This window comes from Ursus americanus, chromosome 1 (genome assembly GCF_024610735.1).
Source record: "Ursus americanus isolate L20-20 chromosome 1, mUrsAme1.1.p, whole genome shotgun sequence".
NCBI lineage: Eukaryota > Metazoa > Chordata > Mammalia > Carnivora > Ursidae > Ursus > Ursus americanus.
The window spans coordinates 49,835,971-49,855,093 of record NC_142127.1 but is presented as its reverse complement, the minus strand read 5'-3'; the positions used below and the strand labels follow the sequence as shown (position 1 = coordinate 49,855,093).

Genomic DNA, 19,123 nt, shown 5'->3' with positions numbered 1-19,123 from the left:
AATTTATTTACAGTCTACATAATCCAAAGGGACCATTACAAACTTTTTTAGTAAAACGAACTGCCAAAAGCGCAAACAAGCCAAATCTGAGAAAAGTGAAAGGCTCAGGGAATTAGAAAAGGTGAGAGCTTGCACAATTTGAAGTTCCCACGTGAAATCACTTTGGGTTGTTATTTAAAAGAAAGGCTGTTAACCATTTGGTAAAAAGTTAGGTTCAGAGAGAAAACCACTCTGCTCGTATGCTCCAAGTTCAAGGCTCTCTATACCCTCTATGCCGCAAATGGAACACGACGTTACCTTCAGGGATTTTAATCAATCTAAGGAACACTGCTAGCAAAAGAGTTGCTGTCCAAATAGACTGACACACACAGGCCAATGTAGCCCCTAATGACAGAGTAAGATAATGACAGGCCCCACTCAAAATCAGCAGGAAGAGGAAGATCAATCTTGGCAGAGTGAAGGAAAAATGCTGGCTTTCTTCGCGTTAGCTCATCTCATACATATCTAGCTTCAGCAGCTGCCCAGTGCTGTGGTGCTCTCTGCATTAACCACACAGTGGATCAATAACAATTACACCTTCTCAAAAACATGACACATAGCAGGATTGGCCTGACATTTCACTTAGGCCAACATTGATCTCAGTGCATCTGATTCCAGCCCTAAATTCAAGGCAGGCCTGGGTTTCCTTGGAATAAACACGGAGTTAAAGACAAAAAAGGAAACCAGCTGCTTGCGTCTGGGTCTAGAAGTAAACAGCACTTCCCTTGGTGCAGCTCGCATTTTCAATCCACAATTCTTCCTGGTGCTACCAGCAATTCTGAAGTTGATCAAAGACTATTTTTTATATTATTTACTCACCGTGACATCAATGTTGATAATATCTCCATCCTGAAGAGGTCGACTGAAACGTAAACAGAATAAAAGTGGTGATAGACAGATCTCAATAAGAGGAATGTAAAAATAAATACCTAAGACTATCACAAAGCCAGTGAATTGCAATGATAATCTGGAGTGGAAGAGGAATAAATGGAAAAAACTACATCTGATCTTTATGTTAGTCATGTCCAATTTTATAAGAAATACAGAATATGAACACATTGCCATTGTTTAAAAATCTATGAAAAATTCTTTAAAAAATGTACTTATCAGTTACCTTAATTTTGCAAAGAGCTGAAACAATAGTTGATAACCTATTTTGCCTACGTTTGGATTTCTACCACTTACATGGTTAAATGCTAAGAAGGTAAGAGAAATATTAAATGAACAATGACCTTTTTGGATTACGCACCACTGTAACAAACATTAAATTATGTCCACTTAGAAGCAAAACACTTCAAAATTTTTGTCTTACCATAATCAACTCACAAGTTTGCAGGTGGCTTTCAATTAAGCTAGTGTCTTTCAACATGTGTTATAGATCTTAGTCTCATGTTTTAGTTTCCAAAGGAACAATATGTTATTAAGCAATAAATACCTGTCAGGAATACCATGACATAGCACGTTGTTTACAGAGGTACAAACAGATTTTGGAAAACCTCCATAGCCTAGAGGTGAGGGATAAGCATCATGACTGATGATTTCCTGATGGACAAGAGCATCTATCTCTTCGGTTGTCATGTCAACCTAAAATATTAAATAAAGAAATTGTGCAGCCACAGTTGAAGACATTTCCTGCCCTCGCCGACCACGTCTATAGCTACAGCACTTTCAGATGAGACGGTACAGATTTACTGATAAACTTGTGATACAACATTTTAATTAATGGTGATTAACATTCAATATTTAAATTGTGCCTTTTTGACAATTGTTTGGGTAGATGATGGTGTTATGGGCTGTTAGGAAATGGAAATTGTAAGCCCTAAGACCCCTTAAATTATCTGTGAGTCATTAAATGACATGACTCCTTTTGAGCCTGAACACTTCACAAATATGTTCTTAGGCGATTCCTTCCTCTTCCTCAGGGGTTAGTACCTCAGGCTAGCTGAAGCATATAAATAAATTCTCGAAAGTATCTTCAGTTTAGATGACACAGCTTGAAAAAGTAGGTCGACCCACACCTTTTTAGCCCAGTGAAACCTTAAATGGGCTTTGCAGCCAAGATGTGAAGATTATGGATCATTATTTTAAAAAACTTGGTCTGATACATATTGTAGAAATTTGGTTTTCACAAATCTTGATGTCTTTCATGCCTAAATAAATCCACTGTTTTTAAAAATATTTCTCTCTTATTACAAGGCATCCAATTGCTCCCAAACTAAAAAACAAAACAAAATAAAAAAAACCTAAAATTGAGTTTTACGAGTACATGAAGATACCTCCATAAACTCATAAGTCATAAGTACAACTCTAAAACAAAATCTTTTATTAAAAACTACCTATTTCTTTATTTAAAATTACCAAGTTCTGCATTATTTGACATTCACATTATGCTTAGTTATGTTGCTATAAAAGTTTATTACACAGATGATACCCTGTGTTTTCACCATTGAGGCTCACTTCCTAAATTCTGCCCACCTTCTGGAAACTACAGGACCATATATATATATATATATTTTTTTTTAATGATCCTTATAAAGCAGAGTGTTTCAGATTATTCTGGAAGAACTAAATCTTGCAGTAAGATAGTTGTCCGTAATTACATTTCTATATTATCCATAGCTTTGTGTATGTGCTCTAATCTTTCTTTGCACAGCTAATGCAAGAAAAAAGGAGACAGAGGATGAGGCAGAACAACTCTTAGGCACACAGAAGTAATGTGGGGAATAAAAGCAGAAACTACAGGCAGGAATAAGGGGGCAGAAGTCAAAGCTGTCTGCCATTGATCAAGTTGGATAGGCTGATTGGGCCCAAAGTATCACCAGAATCTTGCTACTTAAAATTGAATTTGGATTTTAAGTTACCTCTAGAATAAACACATGAAATAATAACATCCCCTTCCCCCATCCCAAGGCCTGACTTGATTTTTTTAAACAAATTAGATGTGTACAAAAGAAGAGTGAAAGGGAGAGAGGGAAAAGAGGAGGGTTTGTTGCCCCTTATGTAAGTCCTTCTGAGGCTTGGTGAGACGCCACCTTTAAACTCTTCCCAGCCAGGAGGAGGACATGACGGGCCAGCTGACAAGCCTGACGAAGCCCTTGAATCTGATCTTCATTCTTAACTTCTATGCTGTCTCCCCAGTCGGGTACAATGCCTGTCGTCACATAGTCTGGCTTCTTTATGTGCTTGAGGAAAAAGGATTGAAAATGAAGATCAGAACCCAGCACACGACAATGGGATCATTTTTTCGGACACAGCCTCCTGCTTCATGGAGCTCTGCCCTTCCTGCCGGAGCACCGACCTCCGAAGCCAGCACGACAGACCCTCCAGGCTGCCCCCAGTTCCTTCCCCTGCCCTTTTGAACTTAACATTGCCTGTTAGTGCTGCCTCTGGATGGTCTGTTAACCTTACTGTGCTTTGAGTCAAACTGGTCTGAAGTAGACTTCTCGTCAAAACAAACAGTAGTTTTCTTTTCTTCCTCCTCCCAACCCCGTAAGCAGCATTCTTGTCATTGATGGAAAAAGAGCACCAAGCTTCCAAATTGCCAAATGGCTAATTAAGAGCACTTTCATCTTCTCAACACAAAGATAAGATTTATGCAAAGGATAGCTCACAACACCCTCTCCGAATGAATATATGTAAAAGGCTGACTGTCAAGTCCGCTGAAGCCTATTACGTATACACTTTTCTTACACTCTGCAACTGTACCCAAACTAAGAAGGGACTAGAGAACAAAACCCAACAGCTTTCTTTTCTTTTTCTTTCTTTCTTTCTTTTTTTTTGAGTACATAAAAAAATACCTAGAACATTTCCATCATTTGTCAAAAACAAACAAAGAAACCCCCCAAACTCAAAACATTCAACTCTGATCGCCCTTGTAGAACATTCCCCACTGCTTACTCAAACCTATGGGCCGTATTCAGAAAATAAATACTATTTTACACCCAGAGCTTCTTTCAGTCCCAAGGTTGTGCCCAACTCTTTACAATCTATTTATGGAAACTGCCACATAAGCATTGTGGAACCATACCCAGTAAGGGTACACAGCAGTTGGGGACAGGAAGCTGAGGAGACAACACTCCTCAACTGACATCACAGCGACTCTGGAAGGGCTGACGTTAGGGTCTGCTCTTTGTGAAGCGCAACACACCTTCACTCATAAGACCTTCACTTATTCTTGTGCTCAGACGGGCCCTTCTGACACAGGTCGCGCCAGTGCTTGGGTAGCCAGAGCCGAGCCCGGGCCAAGCGTCTACTCCTACAGCTTTGCCACCAGAGCCCACGAAAGCTCACGCAGTCTCCCCCACAGACCGTGCTCCTGTCTCCACTCTGCTCTGTGATGTGGCCAGGTTACAATTACAAGCAGAAGGGCTACTGGGTTGTCACTGACATTCTGAAACAATACATTCATCTCTCTGGAGACTTCTTTTATTTCCTACTAAGGAAACACCAGGAACATACTCTGGGTTCTGGTAGCCTGTCTCACTGGCCTATTTCCATACACAAAAAAAGTGCCACTCACCTTCAGAGAGTATAATATACTTAATGTGGGTTTACTGTTAAAAAAATGCATCAAAGGGAGAAAGCAGGTGACTTTTGTGACAAATCTAGACTTCTTTCAGCTATTCTCGTTCTTCCTACATGACCCCCACACCTCCTTTATATTGCATTTCAAAACATGGATAGATTGTCTTTCCAGAGAATTGTAGTCTCTGAAAAAAAATCAAGAATGCTCTGAAGCAAGAGGTTTTATATAATTACTGTAAAGGAGGATTCAAAAACAGCAGCATTAATACTGCGGAAAGTATAAGAGCAGGCTTTAGGAAAAAACATCCAGTGTACTAGTTTCAAGTAACCTCTCTTGAATGATCCCAATGTAATGGTCCATTTTTTTCTCTAAAAAAGTTAAGAAACTATAGACATGTACTTTTACCTTCATGTTAGAAATTTAATATAGAAAATTTCATGATAGAAACGATTTCTAAATGAGCTAAGCAGCTGTAAGCTCAGAGCTTTATTTAAAAAAAAATGTTATAGGACGGCGGATGTTACAGTTTCTCAAATCACAATTTTAGATCATAAACCAAGTTTAAAAATCTTGATTCAAATGGCTCAGAAATCAAAGGTGCAAAGACATTTGATCGCTTCTGCGGTTAAACTTCATCTTGGCTGGAAAAAGCAGCAGATAATAGGCAATGCGGTACCTCAGGGACTGGGTGAGCTGAAGAAACTGCAGCCGGCAAAACTATACTGTGGGAAATCTCTCTTTGTCTCCGGAAAAAGAAATTTCTTCTTTGTTGACTGCTTGACTGCTTGTGTAAGTAGATATGATTGAGTGGTGAAGAGAAAATTCTGTGACAACCTATGAGCAGAAATGGGCATATTTTAAATTAAAAAACCTAACATAGTGCTACATTTTAAGATGTTGCATTGTTGTCTATTAAATCATTATCCTAATCCTTCACTGGCTCAAAAAGGAAAAGCCCCAAATAGAAAGGAAAGTGGTGATATTCTGAGTTCTAGTACGATAATAGCACAGCATATCTATGAGCTAATAATATGTTTACATAAATGTTTGACAATGGAAAACTTGACTCTAATGGGAAGCAAATGTATAGAGCATCTGCAAAAAGAACAATTTCTGCTGTGGTACCTTCCCCAGCAATGTCCAGGATGACCCTAGATTCAGGGCACTGTTTGGGTGGCTTTATATTCTTTAAAGCTGTTTTCCTTTCAAGAAATTGCCAGCTGCACTTTTTGCCCTTGATAGGATTACTACTCTGTGTTAAGTTCACGTGCAGCGAGGCTTTATACCGACATCCACTATGATGAATGCTCAAGTCAGATAAAGACTAAAAAACAGAAATGTAGGGTGTGACCCTGAAACAAAAAGAACGTAGGGTCCTAAAGTGCCCACAACAGGAATTTAGAAATAGCTACCAAAATTTTAAATGCACATATCCTTTGACCCAGCAACCCATCTCCTAGGACCTTACCTTGCTGATATTATGCAATAATGGATGTAAGAAGACGTACCCTCACTTTGTGGTAGAAAAAAATGGGGAGTAACGCAAATGTCCATCAATGGGGGACTGGTGAAATATAGTATGGTATATCTACACAACAGAAAACTATGAAGCTATCAGAGAATAAGCTAAATAATTTATTTCTATGTGTTGACATGTAAATGTATTGTTAGGGAAAAGACAAATGCTGCACAATATGTATAAAAAGCCCACCGATGTAAAAAAGAATTTATACATTTATATAAGCTTGTATATCCCTATAAAATTTCTGAAAGTTGATAGTCATCAATAGTGGCTATTTCTGGGGCATGTGATTGGGCCTGGGGTGGTGAGGAAGACTTCCTGATTCATTTTATTTTCTGCTATACTGTTAGTTTTGTTTTTTTTTTTAAGATTTTTATTTATTTATTTGACAGAGAGGTACAGCCAGCGAGAGAGGGAACACAAGCAGGGGGAGTGGGAGAGGAAGAAGCAGGCTCCTAGCGGAGAAGCCTGATGTGGGGCTCGATCCCATAATGCCGGGATCACGGCCTGAGCTGAAGGCAGACGCTTAACGACTGCGCCACCCAGGCACCCCTATACTGTTAGTTTTTTTTAAACCATCCACTTGCATGTATTACTTTTATAATTAAAACAGTAGTTTGAAAATTCCCCAACATGTCACAATTGCATGTCAGGGGTCAGCAAACTACAGCCAAATCTGGCCTGCTGCCTGTTTTTTACAGTCCACAACCTAAAAATAAATTTTACATTTATAAACGGGCAAAAAAGAGATAAGAAAAATAGTATTTTGTAACATGTGAAATTACATGAAATTCAAATTTCAATGTCCATAAGTAAAGGTTCATTGCAACACAGCCACACTCAATCGCTTACGATGATCTATGGCTGCTTTGAGCCACAGTGGCAGAGTTGAGTATTTGCGACAGAGACTGTACGACCCACAAAACCTAGAATATTTATTATCTGGTCATTTACAGAAGTTCGTCGACTCCTGGTCTAGAGGACTGGTTCTCAAAATGTGGTCCCCAGACCACCATATCAGCATCACAGGGGGAAAGATGCAAATTACGGGGCCCCTCAATTTACGTACTCAAACTCTGGGATGAGGCCAGCAATCTGTGCTGTAACAAGCCCTTGGGGTGATTCTGATGCCCGTGAAAGTTTGAGAATTACTGACCTAGAGTAACATTTCAGCTGTGAAACATAATAGAAACATGAGCTGCACGTGAGTACTGGCCTCCAAGGTCAAGATCTCCAAGTGAACTGGAAAAAGGCACGGACACAAACAAATCCCCAATGTCAGTGATTCAAGGTCGTAAGTTTCACTTGATTATGTTCTTCCATAAAGTTGAATGAAATAGTGTTGAATCAAACTTACAGAGGTGTTTTGGTGTTATTTTAAACAATTCCAAATACTAGACAAATGCAGGAATATGACTTCTTTTTAAAAATCAAAATTTGCTTGATAGAGGCAGATACATATTTCCTGAAGCTTGCACATTTCCCTGAGACATCACCACCAGCTCTAGGATTGCCAACTGGTATATGGAGCAGGGTAGTATCCTAGGAAAAGCAGATGGTTGGAAAGCAGAAGCCTGAACATTCATTTCAGCCCCACCATTTGTTAGCTGTGTGGCCCTGATCAAGTTTCTTGAGTCTCAGGTGAGAATTAATTGGAATACGTGAAAAAAGTATGTGAAAGTATGTGAAAGCTCTGTATTCAGTAGATGCCTAATAAATGGTAGTTCCTCCAAGAACACTTAAAAAGATTTTAATGAGAAAGAAATTGTGCACTCCATTATAGCTTTATTACTGAGCACTTAACTATGTGTCTATTATTGTTCTAGGCACTTTACATACGTTAGCTCCTTAATCTTAATGAGAGCCTTCCACTGCACTCCACAGTTGAGGATACTGAGGCACCCAAAGGTAAGTAACTTCCCCAGGAACATGCAGTAAGTGCCAAAGCTGTGGGAAAGCACTTCAAGTTGCTTCCACAAAGTATATTCTTTTTCTCATACACATGAGAAAAAATGACCTAACACACATGGAAACACCCAGAAAACATAAAAGGCATCATAAAACTATTAAAAGTTACCATCGCTAGGTTATTTTTCCCAAAGTGGTGATGGGTTTGACCTAATCCATCCACTCTCTCAAGCCAAGCTCCCTTTGCTGAGCAAACACATGCTTCGGTGAGGTGGCCGACAGAAGTTGGCTGGCAGTCTGTGGTTATGGGTCCCAGTTAAAGCAAAGACTTAGTTGGAATCAATCTATGACTCCAGGCTCCCTAACTGCATCCTGAGGTAGGACCACAGACAAGACACAAGTTCACAAGCATTTCCCTTCTGAGGAAAGTATATATTATGATTACTATTAATAATGATAACACTAATAGAATTAGTAACAATAATATTGGTTAACATTTAATGGCCACTTTCTTTGATGAAGCACACAGTGCTAGGTGCTGTACATACGTTATCTCTTACCAACTCTGTCTGGAAGGCAGGCAGCTATTAATGTCACTATTTTACGGATGAGGAACTAAGATTCACACCTCTGGTGGTCAGTGGGAGGCCTGGGCTCCACGTCCGGTAAAACCAAATCGAGGACTGTGCCTGCCACTCCAACCTGCCTTCCTCCAGTGTGCGGGGGCTCTAGTAGATAGCATGCTTTCCCACAGAATGTGTTTGTTTCAGGGATTAGGTTTTTTAAAAAAAGATTTATTTATTTATTTATTTATTTATTTATTTATTTGAGAGAGAGAGAGAGAGACAGAGTCAGGGGAGGGACAGAAGGAGCAAATCTTTAAGCAGACTCCCTGCTAAGTGGGGAGCCCGCCTCAGGGCTCAATCCCACGACCCATGAGATCACGGCCTGAGCCAAAACCGAGAGTTGGATGGATGCTCAATGGATTGAGACACCCAGGTGCCCCAGGGATTAGATTTAAAGGAAAGTTGGTTTGTGTGTGTGTTTTTTAAAGATTTATTTATTTATTTAGAGCAAGTGAGAGCACACGAGCAGGGGGAGGGGCAGAGGAAGAGAGAGAGAGAGAGAGAGAATCCTCAAGCAGACTCCCCGCTCAGCATGGAGCCCAATGTGGGGCTCGATCCCAAGATCCTGAGATCATGACCTGAGCCAGAATCAAGAGTTGGCTGCTCAATGGACTGAGCCACCCAGACACCCCTAAAGGAAAGTTTAAAAAAAAAAAAAGAAAAAAATAAACATCATAGGACCATCCAACATTTAGAATGAAGGTACCTTCCATGAAAATTCATAGATCTGATCTAATTGGGAGGTACTGTAGTAGTGAAAACAGCATGAGCTTTGAAGGCAGATAGATCTGAGTTACCACGGCTTCTGAGCCCCGCGTTCTTCACCATTACATGGGAACAGAAGTGTTTTCCTCACCACTCCGTCGCTGTGAGCATTAGCTGAGATAACATACATAAGCAAACCGTCTCAAAAGCCGGTGCCCCATAAACATTAATTTTTTTCTTCTCCCTTCTCAACTCTTCAATAGGTTTACCTGTGGGCCTCTAAATTTATTTATTCTTTTATTCAGCAAATACTTACTGAGCTCCTTCTGTGTGCCATGCTCTGGATGCAGGGTGACCCAGATGACAAAGTCCCTGCACTCATGGAGCTTATATTCTACGGTGGGACACAGACAAGAAGCAAACCAACAGGGGCGCCTGGGTGGCACAGCGGTTAAGCGTCTGCCTTCGGCTCAGGGCGTGATCCCGGTGTTATGGGATCGAGCCCACATCAGGCTCCTCCGCTAGGAGCCTGCTTCTTCCTCTCCCACTCACCCTGCTTGTGTTCCCTCTCTCACTGGCTGTCTCTATCTCTAATAAATAAATAAAACCTTAAAAAAAAAAAAAAAGAAGCAAACCAACAAATACGTTAGATTGTATCAGATGGTGATATGCGTGGTGAAAAAGGGGCCAGAGCCACACAGCAGCGGATGGCACCTTAGAACCATGGTTCTGCTCCTGGTCCTGCCAAGGGCTAACCATGTGACCTCAAGTAGTAACAATAACAATGAACACTGGCTGAGAACCTCCGGGGGCCAAGCTCTATGCTGAGCACTTCAGACACTGCCCACTGATATAGAAGGCTTAGGAAAATGAGGGAGGTCTCTTTTAGCTCTGACATCTGTGCCTTCATTCAGCAGCATCTGATTGTCATGCTACATCCCAGGCAATGGGATGATGTGGACGCCGATCAATTTTAGGACTCACGAAGATTTTTTTCAATGCAGCTGATTACATGAAAGAGAGATCATCTTTATCAGCATTATCAAGTTCAAGCAGACAGTCATTATAGGGGGAATCTTTTCTATGTACTTAAACTTGAGGCATGAAGTCACCAGGCCTCTACTAGGATATCTGGTTGAGGCTTTTGAGACATTCACTTCGAGGATGAACAGTGTTGCCAATGTACCTGTCCTGCCAAATGATAGGCTCACTGCCGAAAAAGATGCAGGCACACCCACACACGACTTAAACGTTGGGAACACAGCCTGAACGTATCCAATCTGTTGACAATTACGGTTCTGCAGTGTACTCAGAAATTCCACTTTCATATGATACTTTTTTATTTGAAGCAAAATCTTTTCTTTCAATCTCGTAAAAGACACCCTATAAACGCTGTCACAAGGTAACAGGATAATAAGGTACCACACCGTGTTTATTCTACTAACTATTCATTACAAACCAGAAAAAAAAAATCTAGTGTTTTCACAGGTGAAATGAAGAAATGGGCTTAAGAAATACATGCCTTTAGAAGATAATGGTCCTCCAATTAATGTGGCAAAAAAGAGGTGGGGCAAAATCCTCAGTTTTGTTTATCATACTGTAATTAATAAATAGTAGTTAACAAATTTTCTAAATGCAGAGTGGATAAAACTAAATTCTCCAGTACCCATTATATTCAGGGTCATAGGATAACCAAACTACAGTTACTGCCACAGATCATTCTAGAAAAGGTTTGTTGGGTTTCCTTTATATTTCCTTTCTTTATAAAAGCACTGTTTTGTACACCAAAAGCTGATACAATACAAATATTATATGTCAATGATCTCTTGATTAAATAAATAAATAAAAGCACTGCAGATACCATAACACAACTGTATCTAGCTTCCAATTTGCTATGGTCAATGTTACAGCTAATGGATGTATGACATCCATCATCAGAGGCAGGGACACCAGCCAGGCTTCCATTAGTCACAAGACTGGCCTCTCTGTCTCCTGGGCACCACGATTTACCCGGGATGCACACCACACCCCCCTTTTTTTAAGGTTTAATTTTTTTTTTAAAGATTTTATGTATTTATTTGAGAGAGGGAGAGAGAGCACGAGTGGGATGAGGGGCAGAAGGAGAAGCAGACTCCCCGCTGAGCAGGGAGCCTGATGCGGAGCTCAATCCCAGGACTCCAGGATTGTGACCTGAGCCGAAGGCAGGCGCTTAACTGACTGAGCCACCCAGGTGCCCCAAGGTTTTATTTTTAAGTACCCTCTACACCCAATGTAGGGCTTGAACTCAAAACCCCAAGATCAAGAGTCGCATGCTGTACCGACTGAGCCAGCCAGGCATCCCAGACCCCCTTTGGTTAAAGCTATTTTCAGGAAACAAGTTTCAGGTGTGTACTAATTATTGCAAGGGACAAGCTGATCAATCTGAAGTTAAGGAGACGCAAGTTGAAAATCATCCGAAACCTTAGGAGGGAAGAGCCCCAGATCAGCCAGGAGCTGCTCTGGACTAATCTGGATCTTCAAAGACGGATTATAGTGAGTGTTGTTACTGTTGATTATGTAACAGAAACTCTATCTAGGGCCTCCTTGGGCAGTACATCTATACGTGATTTGTTATAAATACTAGAATATTTACTGTTATCAAAGGTAATAGTAAGAATTATTTTCAGTGTCACAAAAATTCCATCATTCCATCAGCGTCTAGTTTCAGCTGAATGTCGAAAATTATAGGCAACTGCTTCTTTCACTCCATGGAGAAGCACACTGTGCAGCCTGAATGTCTTTTGAAATTGGTGTATGTCCTCTGGATCCTGTAGCACAGTTTTCATATTTTAAATTTGTATCTGCAGTGGAAATCTAAGTTATGGTTTTAAATATGAAAATATTCGGGAATAACATCAATTTCTAAAAACGGCATTTTATGTTCCCTTTCCAGATTAAGTCTGAAAGGTGGGATTACAGAATTCAAGTATGATGGAGGGAGGAATGCATTTTAAATAACTGATGTTGGTGCACGCAACATGCCCTATATTTACTGGCCTCTTACTCAGGGTCCATTTTAATTGTTATCTGCTCGTGCATTCTATACCACATAATGAAACGCTTCCATTTCACCCACTGAGCCCTGGGTTTTTCTGTGCACCTCTACTAATGACCCTTAATTAAGCCGACTTATCCTTGAAAATGTGAGTTTTCTTTTGGCCAACAAGTATTTTTAAGGAAGAGGCCTGAATGAACTTTCAAAGAGACATTTAAAATGCTTATTATTTTAAGCAGCTGTAAAGCTGAACAAAGTATATTTGTACTCAAGTGTGGGCCACCAACACCTCTATTTTTCATTGTATGTTTCCAGGGAAGCACGGTCACCCTGAAGCAGGGCATCAATCCTCAGTTATGTTACATTTCAGAGGTATTAAATATCTGGGTAGACAACAACACAAGAAAGTAGCCTGTACTACTTTACATTAGTTAACAATGTCAACCAGAGATAATATGTAATTTAAAAGATACTCTGTAAAATGTCTTACTGAATGTATTTTTTCATAATGATCAAATGCCAAAGTCTAGTAACCAAACTATTATTTATAGCATATCAGCATCTAATTGATTTTACAAATGGAGGCAATTATTTTGGATGAAGGGGGGAATGTGTGCCAGATTTAAATGATTTATGATTACTAAGAGAGAAAACAATGTTTTGCTAATTCATTTTCAAATATGGCTCTTACAGTCATTGATAATTTTAATTTTAAACCAAATGATTTGGTTAAATAATACATTAACTTAACAAAATAAGTAACTTACTTTGTGACAGCAAACTGAGATAGTTTTAACTGTTTAGAAACATTGCTTCCTACAGCAGGCTCAAAAGGGACTGTACCATAGAAATACATTTTCGAGGTGCTGATTTAGAGCCACAGAAAGATCACACTTCATGAACTCCAACGAATTACCGAGAGCAGGAGCATGGGCTTTTAGAGCGCTGTGTGCTCCAAGTCCAAAAGAGAACACTGCAAATGCATCCGTGCCTTATATTTCTTGACCTAAAACACCGACTGTCTACTTGATAGGTTTGATAACTTGCACAAATGTTATGAAAGGAAAATTAAATAGTCTGCATCACTTGATATAACTCTCATCGATTTTTATAATCTAGTACTAAGATGTACCTGTTTCAAAAGTAAATGAGAAAGATTGAGGGTTCCTTCCCATTTCAAGGAGACTATAAAACAGAAGAGAAGCTCACATTTCACAAGAAATAACCTGTGCATTTGTTGAAGAAAAAAGAAAATCAGCTCAGGGAATGCCCCAGGCTGCAGCAGATACTGATTGGGCAAAGCTAAAGGACAAGGGCCCTTGAAACTAAACAAAAGCAAATTCATTCTGTTGACAGATGTTGATTACATCAAAGCAACAGGAACTCCCCCAACTCCCCAATTTTTTTTAGACAATTAATACCTCTCTACAATTTACACAATAAGGACAAAGTAAGTTTCCAAACCAATCATAATAAACATTATTAAACTTATTTTTTAAAAGTCTCAGTTCAGTTGAAGACTGTCCTGGTGTGTTTTTAGCTCTGGGCTTCTCCAAACAGTGGTTTATTCATTCCCATGGACATGTCGGGGAAGCCAAGCTGGCCAGGCCATCAGCCCCTTCCTTCCAGGGGTTAACTGTTCTGGCTGCCAAATAAAATACAGAGTGAGCCATGTAATTATGGAGACAGTCAAAGGGCAGGCTCTATTTTGAAATCTATTTGCACAGACAAGGTCTTCCAATTGAGCTTACAGGAAACAAGCTGGTAAAGAGTCTCCTTTTCCCCAGATGCTTTCCACACTTTTTCTCCAATTCAGGAAATCATGGATATGGACACCATATACCATTGCTTCCAGGATTTCAAGCTAAGATACCACGACAAGAAGAAGAGTGGATGTTTTACAAACTCGTAAAAAAACCTTTTTTTTCTTTTTCTTTTTGCCTAATTAACAGCATTTGGCAATAGCCTCTGGATGATAAAGCAACAGTGTTTATTAAACAACATTTCTAAAGAGGATGCAGGCACAGTTATGCAGGTGTTGGAAAACAGATTCTTTTCTTAATGCTCAAAATAAAGCATAAAGTCAAGTCTAAAATATATTGGCATAAACACTTGTCTGAAAGAAAGATTCTACTTGACACCCAATAATGTTGTCCTTGAAGTTATTCACAGCTAAGACTGCTAAAACAGTAACAAAGATTCCAGAGAAATAAAAAAGAAATGTGTAAAACAGTTTAAGTGAAAAAAAAAAAATCGCAAGTCACTTTATGCTGCAACATAAGCGTTTGTCCTAGTTGCTTAAAGCTCTAAATTTGCAATTGCTATGAGACTTCACCAGGCTCAGATTAAAATAGAATCAGGCCACTACTTCCAATAAAATGAAGTAGTCAAATGAAGGTGACATAGTCGTCTTCACCGATACTAGCCTGTGGATGTCAGCACTCGTCATCAAGCCATAAACCAAAGCCTGGGAGTCCTGATTCTAGAGAAGATGAGTTGGAAAGTCCGCCATGGTTACAGCACTTCTGGGGAAAGGAAGGGCGGTGGCCTGAGGGCACCCTCTTCCAATAATAACAACATTCAAGAATGATGCCCAGGTCATGGCAAAACATGACCTTCCCCAAGGCTCCATCAGGAAGTGGGCTCCACGCTACATCCCTCCTCCTTTTTAAAAATTTAGCAACAGCAAATGATAGAGTATAATGACAATGACAAGCTCAGAAATGGGGTCAGGAAAATACTGCCTTTTCTTTTTTACAAAAGCCAGTAGGATAATATGTGTTATTCATTAATGTATACTACCAGCACCCAGGGATCTGTGGTTTAAACAAAAAGCATTCCCCTCTTCTTGGGAGACAAAAATACCCACCTACTCTAGAAACACATATCAATAAACAAAACCTAGTTAATAAAATAGACTTATGTTTGTGAGCTTAGAAGAAAATTCCTTTAGGCTGGCCCAACCACAGGTGGGGGAGGGGAGTCAAAGATTACACTAAGAACTCAAAATCTAAAACTGAAAGCAGATCATTTGATGGATAAATGGAAGTTACACAGAAATGACTGATGTGTAAAAGGAAATGGGGCTGTTGTGTGAAATTTTTCCATTTAGGGTAAAAAACGTTTACTTCAAAATTTAAATCTAAATTCATTTTTATGATCATAAAATATTGAGTCACACTGTAGTATATGCTTAGAAAATCCCATTGTCTCTCAGCTAAAGTTTAGAGAAAAGCAGCTTTTTAGCACTTCAACAATACATATACTCAGGCAACTTCCTGGACAAAGAAATATTGTGTCTTTCCAGGGGAAATAAAGGAGCTGTTTATTAGGGCTGTGGTTAAAATGTAATAATTCATTCTAGTTGAGCCCTGTGGAAAATGTCATCAAAATATCATTTTCTTTGCCAGATTTTCTGGATGCCGTGATATCGTTTAAATACAGAATAAAAGGCACACTCTGATTAGAGTAGCAGTATATCACCACCACCCAAATGAACCAAAAGCAAATGTTCATTCCATCAAAGGAACAGGAAAGAAACTCACACAGTCCCGATACCCAGAGAACGCACACTTGGAGGGTAGCACAGAACATCTGGCAAACTTCAACCTCCCAAAATTTCTCAAAAGAAGCATTCCTGTTACCACACACTTTGGCTAAAGAAGAGGAACATAGAAAAATTTTATATTAAAGCACATACATAGGAATCACAAAGAACAACTTCAGAGAAATCATACATGGAATTCAACTTAAGAGAAAGTTCATATAAAAATAAATATGCGTTTTTTAAAAATGAAATAGTAAGAAAGCCCTTCTTTAATTAAAAAAAAATCCTTCATAAGTACCACTGTCATGTAAAGCACTACTCAAAATATTAGTTATTTGGATAAAAATACCCTGTAATAGAAGACAGTGGGACTTACGATTTGTGATCAAAGGCACGGCTTTTACGTGAATATTTTTCCATTGTATTAAAGCATTTGAAAAGAATGTAATTTTAGTCTTCATCCCACAACAGTGTCACCTGAATTCTATATGCAACATGCTCTAGTTACATTGCTGGATGTATTTCTTTCTCTCCTTTAATGAACGACTTAAAGTCATTTATGCAAACAATTGGTATAAAATAGCTCAGAGCTTTGACCAAAACTGCAGTATTAATACAAAAAACAAAACAAAACAAAACCCCACAACACTACATTGTAATATTTTTTCTGAGAATGTTTTCACTGTACAATACAATTCCAAGTGAAAGGCATGAAATAAAAAGAAAACATTTAAATATAAATTCTACCATTGGCATTTTGACACATGTGGGAGTTTTGTTTCTGCTCTGTAACCAGGCAATAGGAGTGGAAGGTAGGTAGGGAGGTCAGTAATCACAACCCAAAATGAGGAAGCTAAAGCTCCAGGAAAACAATATATTTCTAACCTTCTGCAGTTGAGATTACATAGATTTAAGACAATAGGAGCCAATCACTCATCAAGGGGTTATTTTCACGAGAAAAATAAAGAGAAAATAAACAGTAGCCTCTGAAGTAAAAGAAAAAGTTCCAAATTATCTAAAAGTAGCTTTTTGGACTGATGTAGTCATGTTGCCACAAATAATTTTATATTCAATTAAACTGTATGGACTTAACCATGTGAGTAATCACTCCATAGCTTCAGGCATTAATGCAAAAAGTGCAATGTATTAAAATGGTACAGGCTTGAAAGGGGAATACCACAGAAGTCTACTTACAAACTGACCTTTGTCTTTTTTTTTAAATGGATGCTCAACTATAAGACCATTATTTTTGTACTGAAGATTGAAAATTGGGGTGCCTGGGTGGCTCAGTGGATTAAGCGTCTATCCTCGGTTCAGGTCATGTTTCCGGGGTCCTGGGATCCAGCTCCAAGTCTGGGCTGTCTGCTTATCGGGGGAGCCTGCTTCTCCCTTTCCTTCTGCCCCTCCCCCAGCTTGTGCTCTCTCTCTCTCTAACAATAAAATATTTTTAAAAAATCAAAACTATCACATCACCCCCAACAGAATGTGTACTCTGTCTGTACACTCCATCTGTATAAAGCAGGCTGCTTCTCATGTCTGAAAACACAATTATCACTTGAAAACTTTAGTAGACCAAGACTAGTCACACTTGGTGGAATGACAAATTCATCATCTCATTTTTAGACCAAAGTCTTCAATATAACCACAATACTAAAATATGTGATGTATACAATATTTGAAACATGTTTATTGTCTAATGTGAGGTGTACTGGACATTTCTTGAACTATACTCTTAGTAGAGTGTTACACAAAGCAAAGCAACCCTAAAATGCCTAAATAAAACAGCAAATTTGGAGGTAAAAAGAAGGAAATAGAATGGCATTTAAAATATTTTATATTTGGCTTGTGAAGGCACCATGGGATCATATTTACCTGACTGAGTTCTTGCTTAAATTGGTTTTCCTTCTCTGAACAATAGTTGGATCACTTGGACAAGTTAGTTAAACACTCCAACCTTAGTTTCCTCATCTGTTAAGAGGAATAATAATACCTTCCTCACAGGGTTCCTAGGATAATTGTATGACATGAGGTATGGAGAGTGACACAGGGTAAGCACTTGATAAATTATAATCAAGATCATTAGTTGCGTGATGGAGAGAGGTCACTCTAAAATGGACTAATCAGTGGGTAGAAACCAGCCTGAATTTCCAAATATGCATTGGCTAATTCACAAAGCATTCATGAGATCCTCGGCTGGGTCCCAGAGCTGCTACTTAAAAAGCATGTTATCCAAAACACTGGGCCTCTCCTGCCTGCATCACAGGACCACCCTGACCATCAAATGAGACTGCAGATGTATTAATACTTTACAAACTGGATAGCATCTTGTGATTGTAGTATATTGAGAGAGGACTCAAACTCAGTAGGGTGAAGTATGCACAGCCTAATTTTGACATTTTTCTCAGAGTTCTTGGTGAGGCCTTGTCAGAATGCTGATGGCTAATGGTGAAGTCTAAGGAAAATCTCTTCTTCCGTTCAGAGGCATAAAAGACCCCAGCTTTTCTCAAGAATCATATCCTTCCAAACACATTAGTATATGGAATAGTTTTTATATCTGTGCAAAAGGTGAGATAGGAGAAATCACATTCTAGAAAGATTCCACTTGGCAGTGAAGACATTCCCTGTAAAGCTCATTATCACAAGCAATTTTAAAAGTTAGAGTAGAATGGGGGCGCCTGGGTGGCTCAGTTGGGTTAACCGGCTGACTCTTGATTTTGGCTCAGGTCATGATCTCCGGGTCGTGAGGTCAGCCCTGTGTCAGTCTCCTCACTCAGTGGGGAGACTGCTTGAGATTTTTTTCCCTCTGTCCCTCCCCCCAACTTGTGCACATGCACAACACATGCTCTCTCTCTCTAAAATAAATAAATAAGAGGCACCTGGGGGGCTCAGTTGGTTAAGTGTCTGCCTTCAGCTCAGGTCATGATCCCAGAGTCCTGGGATTGAGCCCTGCGTCAGGCTCCCTGCCCAGTGGGGAGTCTGTTTCTCCCTCTGCCCCTCACTCTGCTCGTGCTCTCTCTCATCACCTCTCTCAAGTAAAAAAAAAAAAAAAAAAAAAAAAAAAAAATCTTTAAAATAAAATCTTAAAAAAAAGAGAGCAGAATGCTATCTTTATTCTGTTACTAAATAGTGTTCAGTCCGTATTGTGCTTATCCATAGTTACGATGTCCTTGGTAAACTCAGGAACTTAAAGTTTATAAGATTATAAATATATTTGTTT

At 39.3% G+C, this 19,123-nt stretch overlaps 1 protein-coding gene across 3 annotated transcripts in view; it reads right to left on the bottom strand.

Moving 5' to 3' along the window:
• METAP1D (methionyl aminopeptidase type 1D, mitochondrial) overlaps positions 1 to 19,123 on the bottom strand; it is an 83,762-nt gene that overhangs the window by 12,277 nt on the left and 52,362 nt on the right. Inside the window, exons 1-5 of one of the 3 annotated variants that reach the window (XM_045779795.2) lie at positions 15,905 to 16,027; positions 5,241 to 5,398; positions 3,072 to 3,221; positions 1,475 to 1,623; positions 859 to 901 (exon numbers count right to left, since the gene is read on the bottom strand). In XM_045779795.2, the coding sequence (XP_045635751.1) occupies positions 859 to 901; positions 1,475 to 1,623; positions 3,072 to 3,221; positions 5,241 to 5,398; positions 15,905 to 15,953 (549 nt within the window). In that variant the 5' untranslated portion in view covers positions 15,954 to 16,027. Of the gene's footprint in view, positions 1 to 858; positions 902 to 1,474; positions 1,624 to 3,071; positions 3,222 to 5,240; positions 5,399 to 15,904; positions 16,028 to 19,123 lie in introns of those variants that run through there. The other 2 variants (XM_045779804.2, XM_045779814.2) reach the window with 2 other exon arrangements.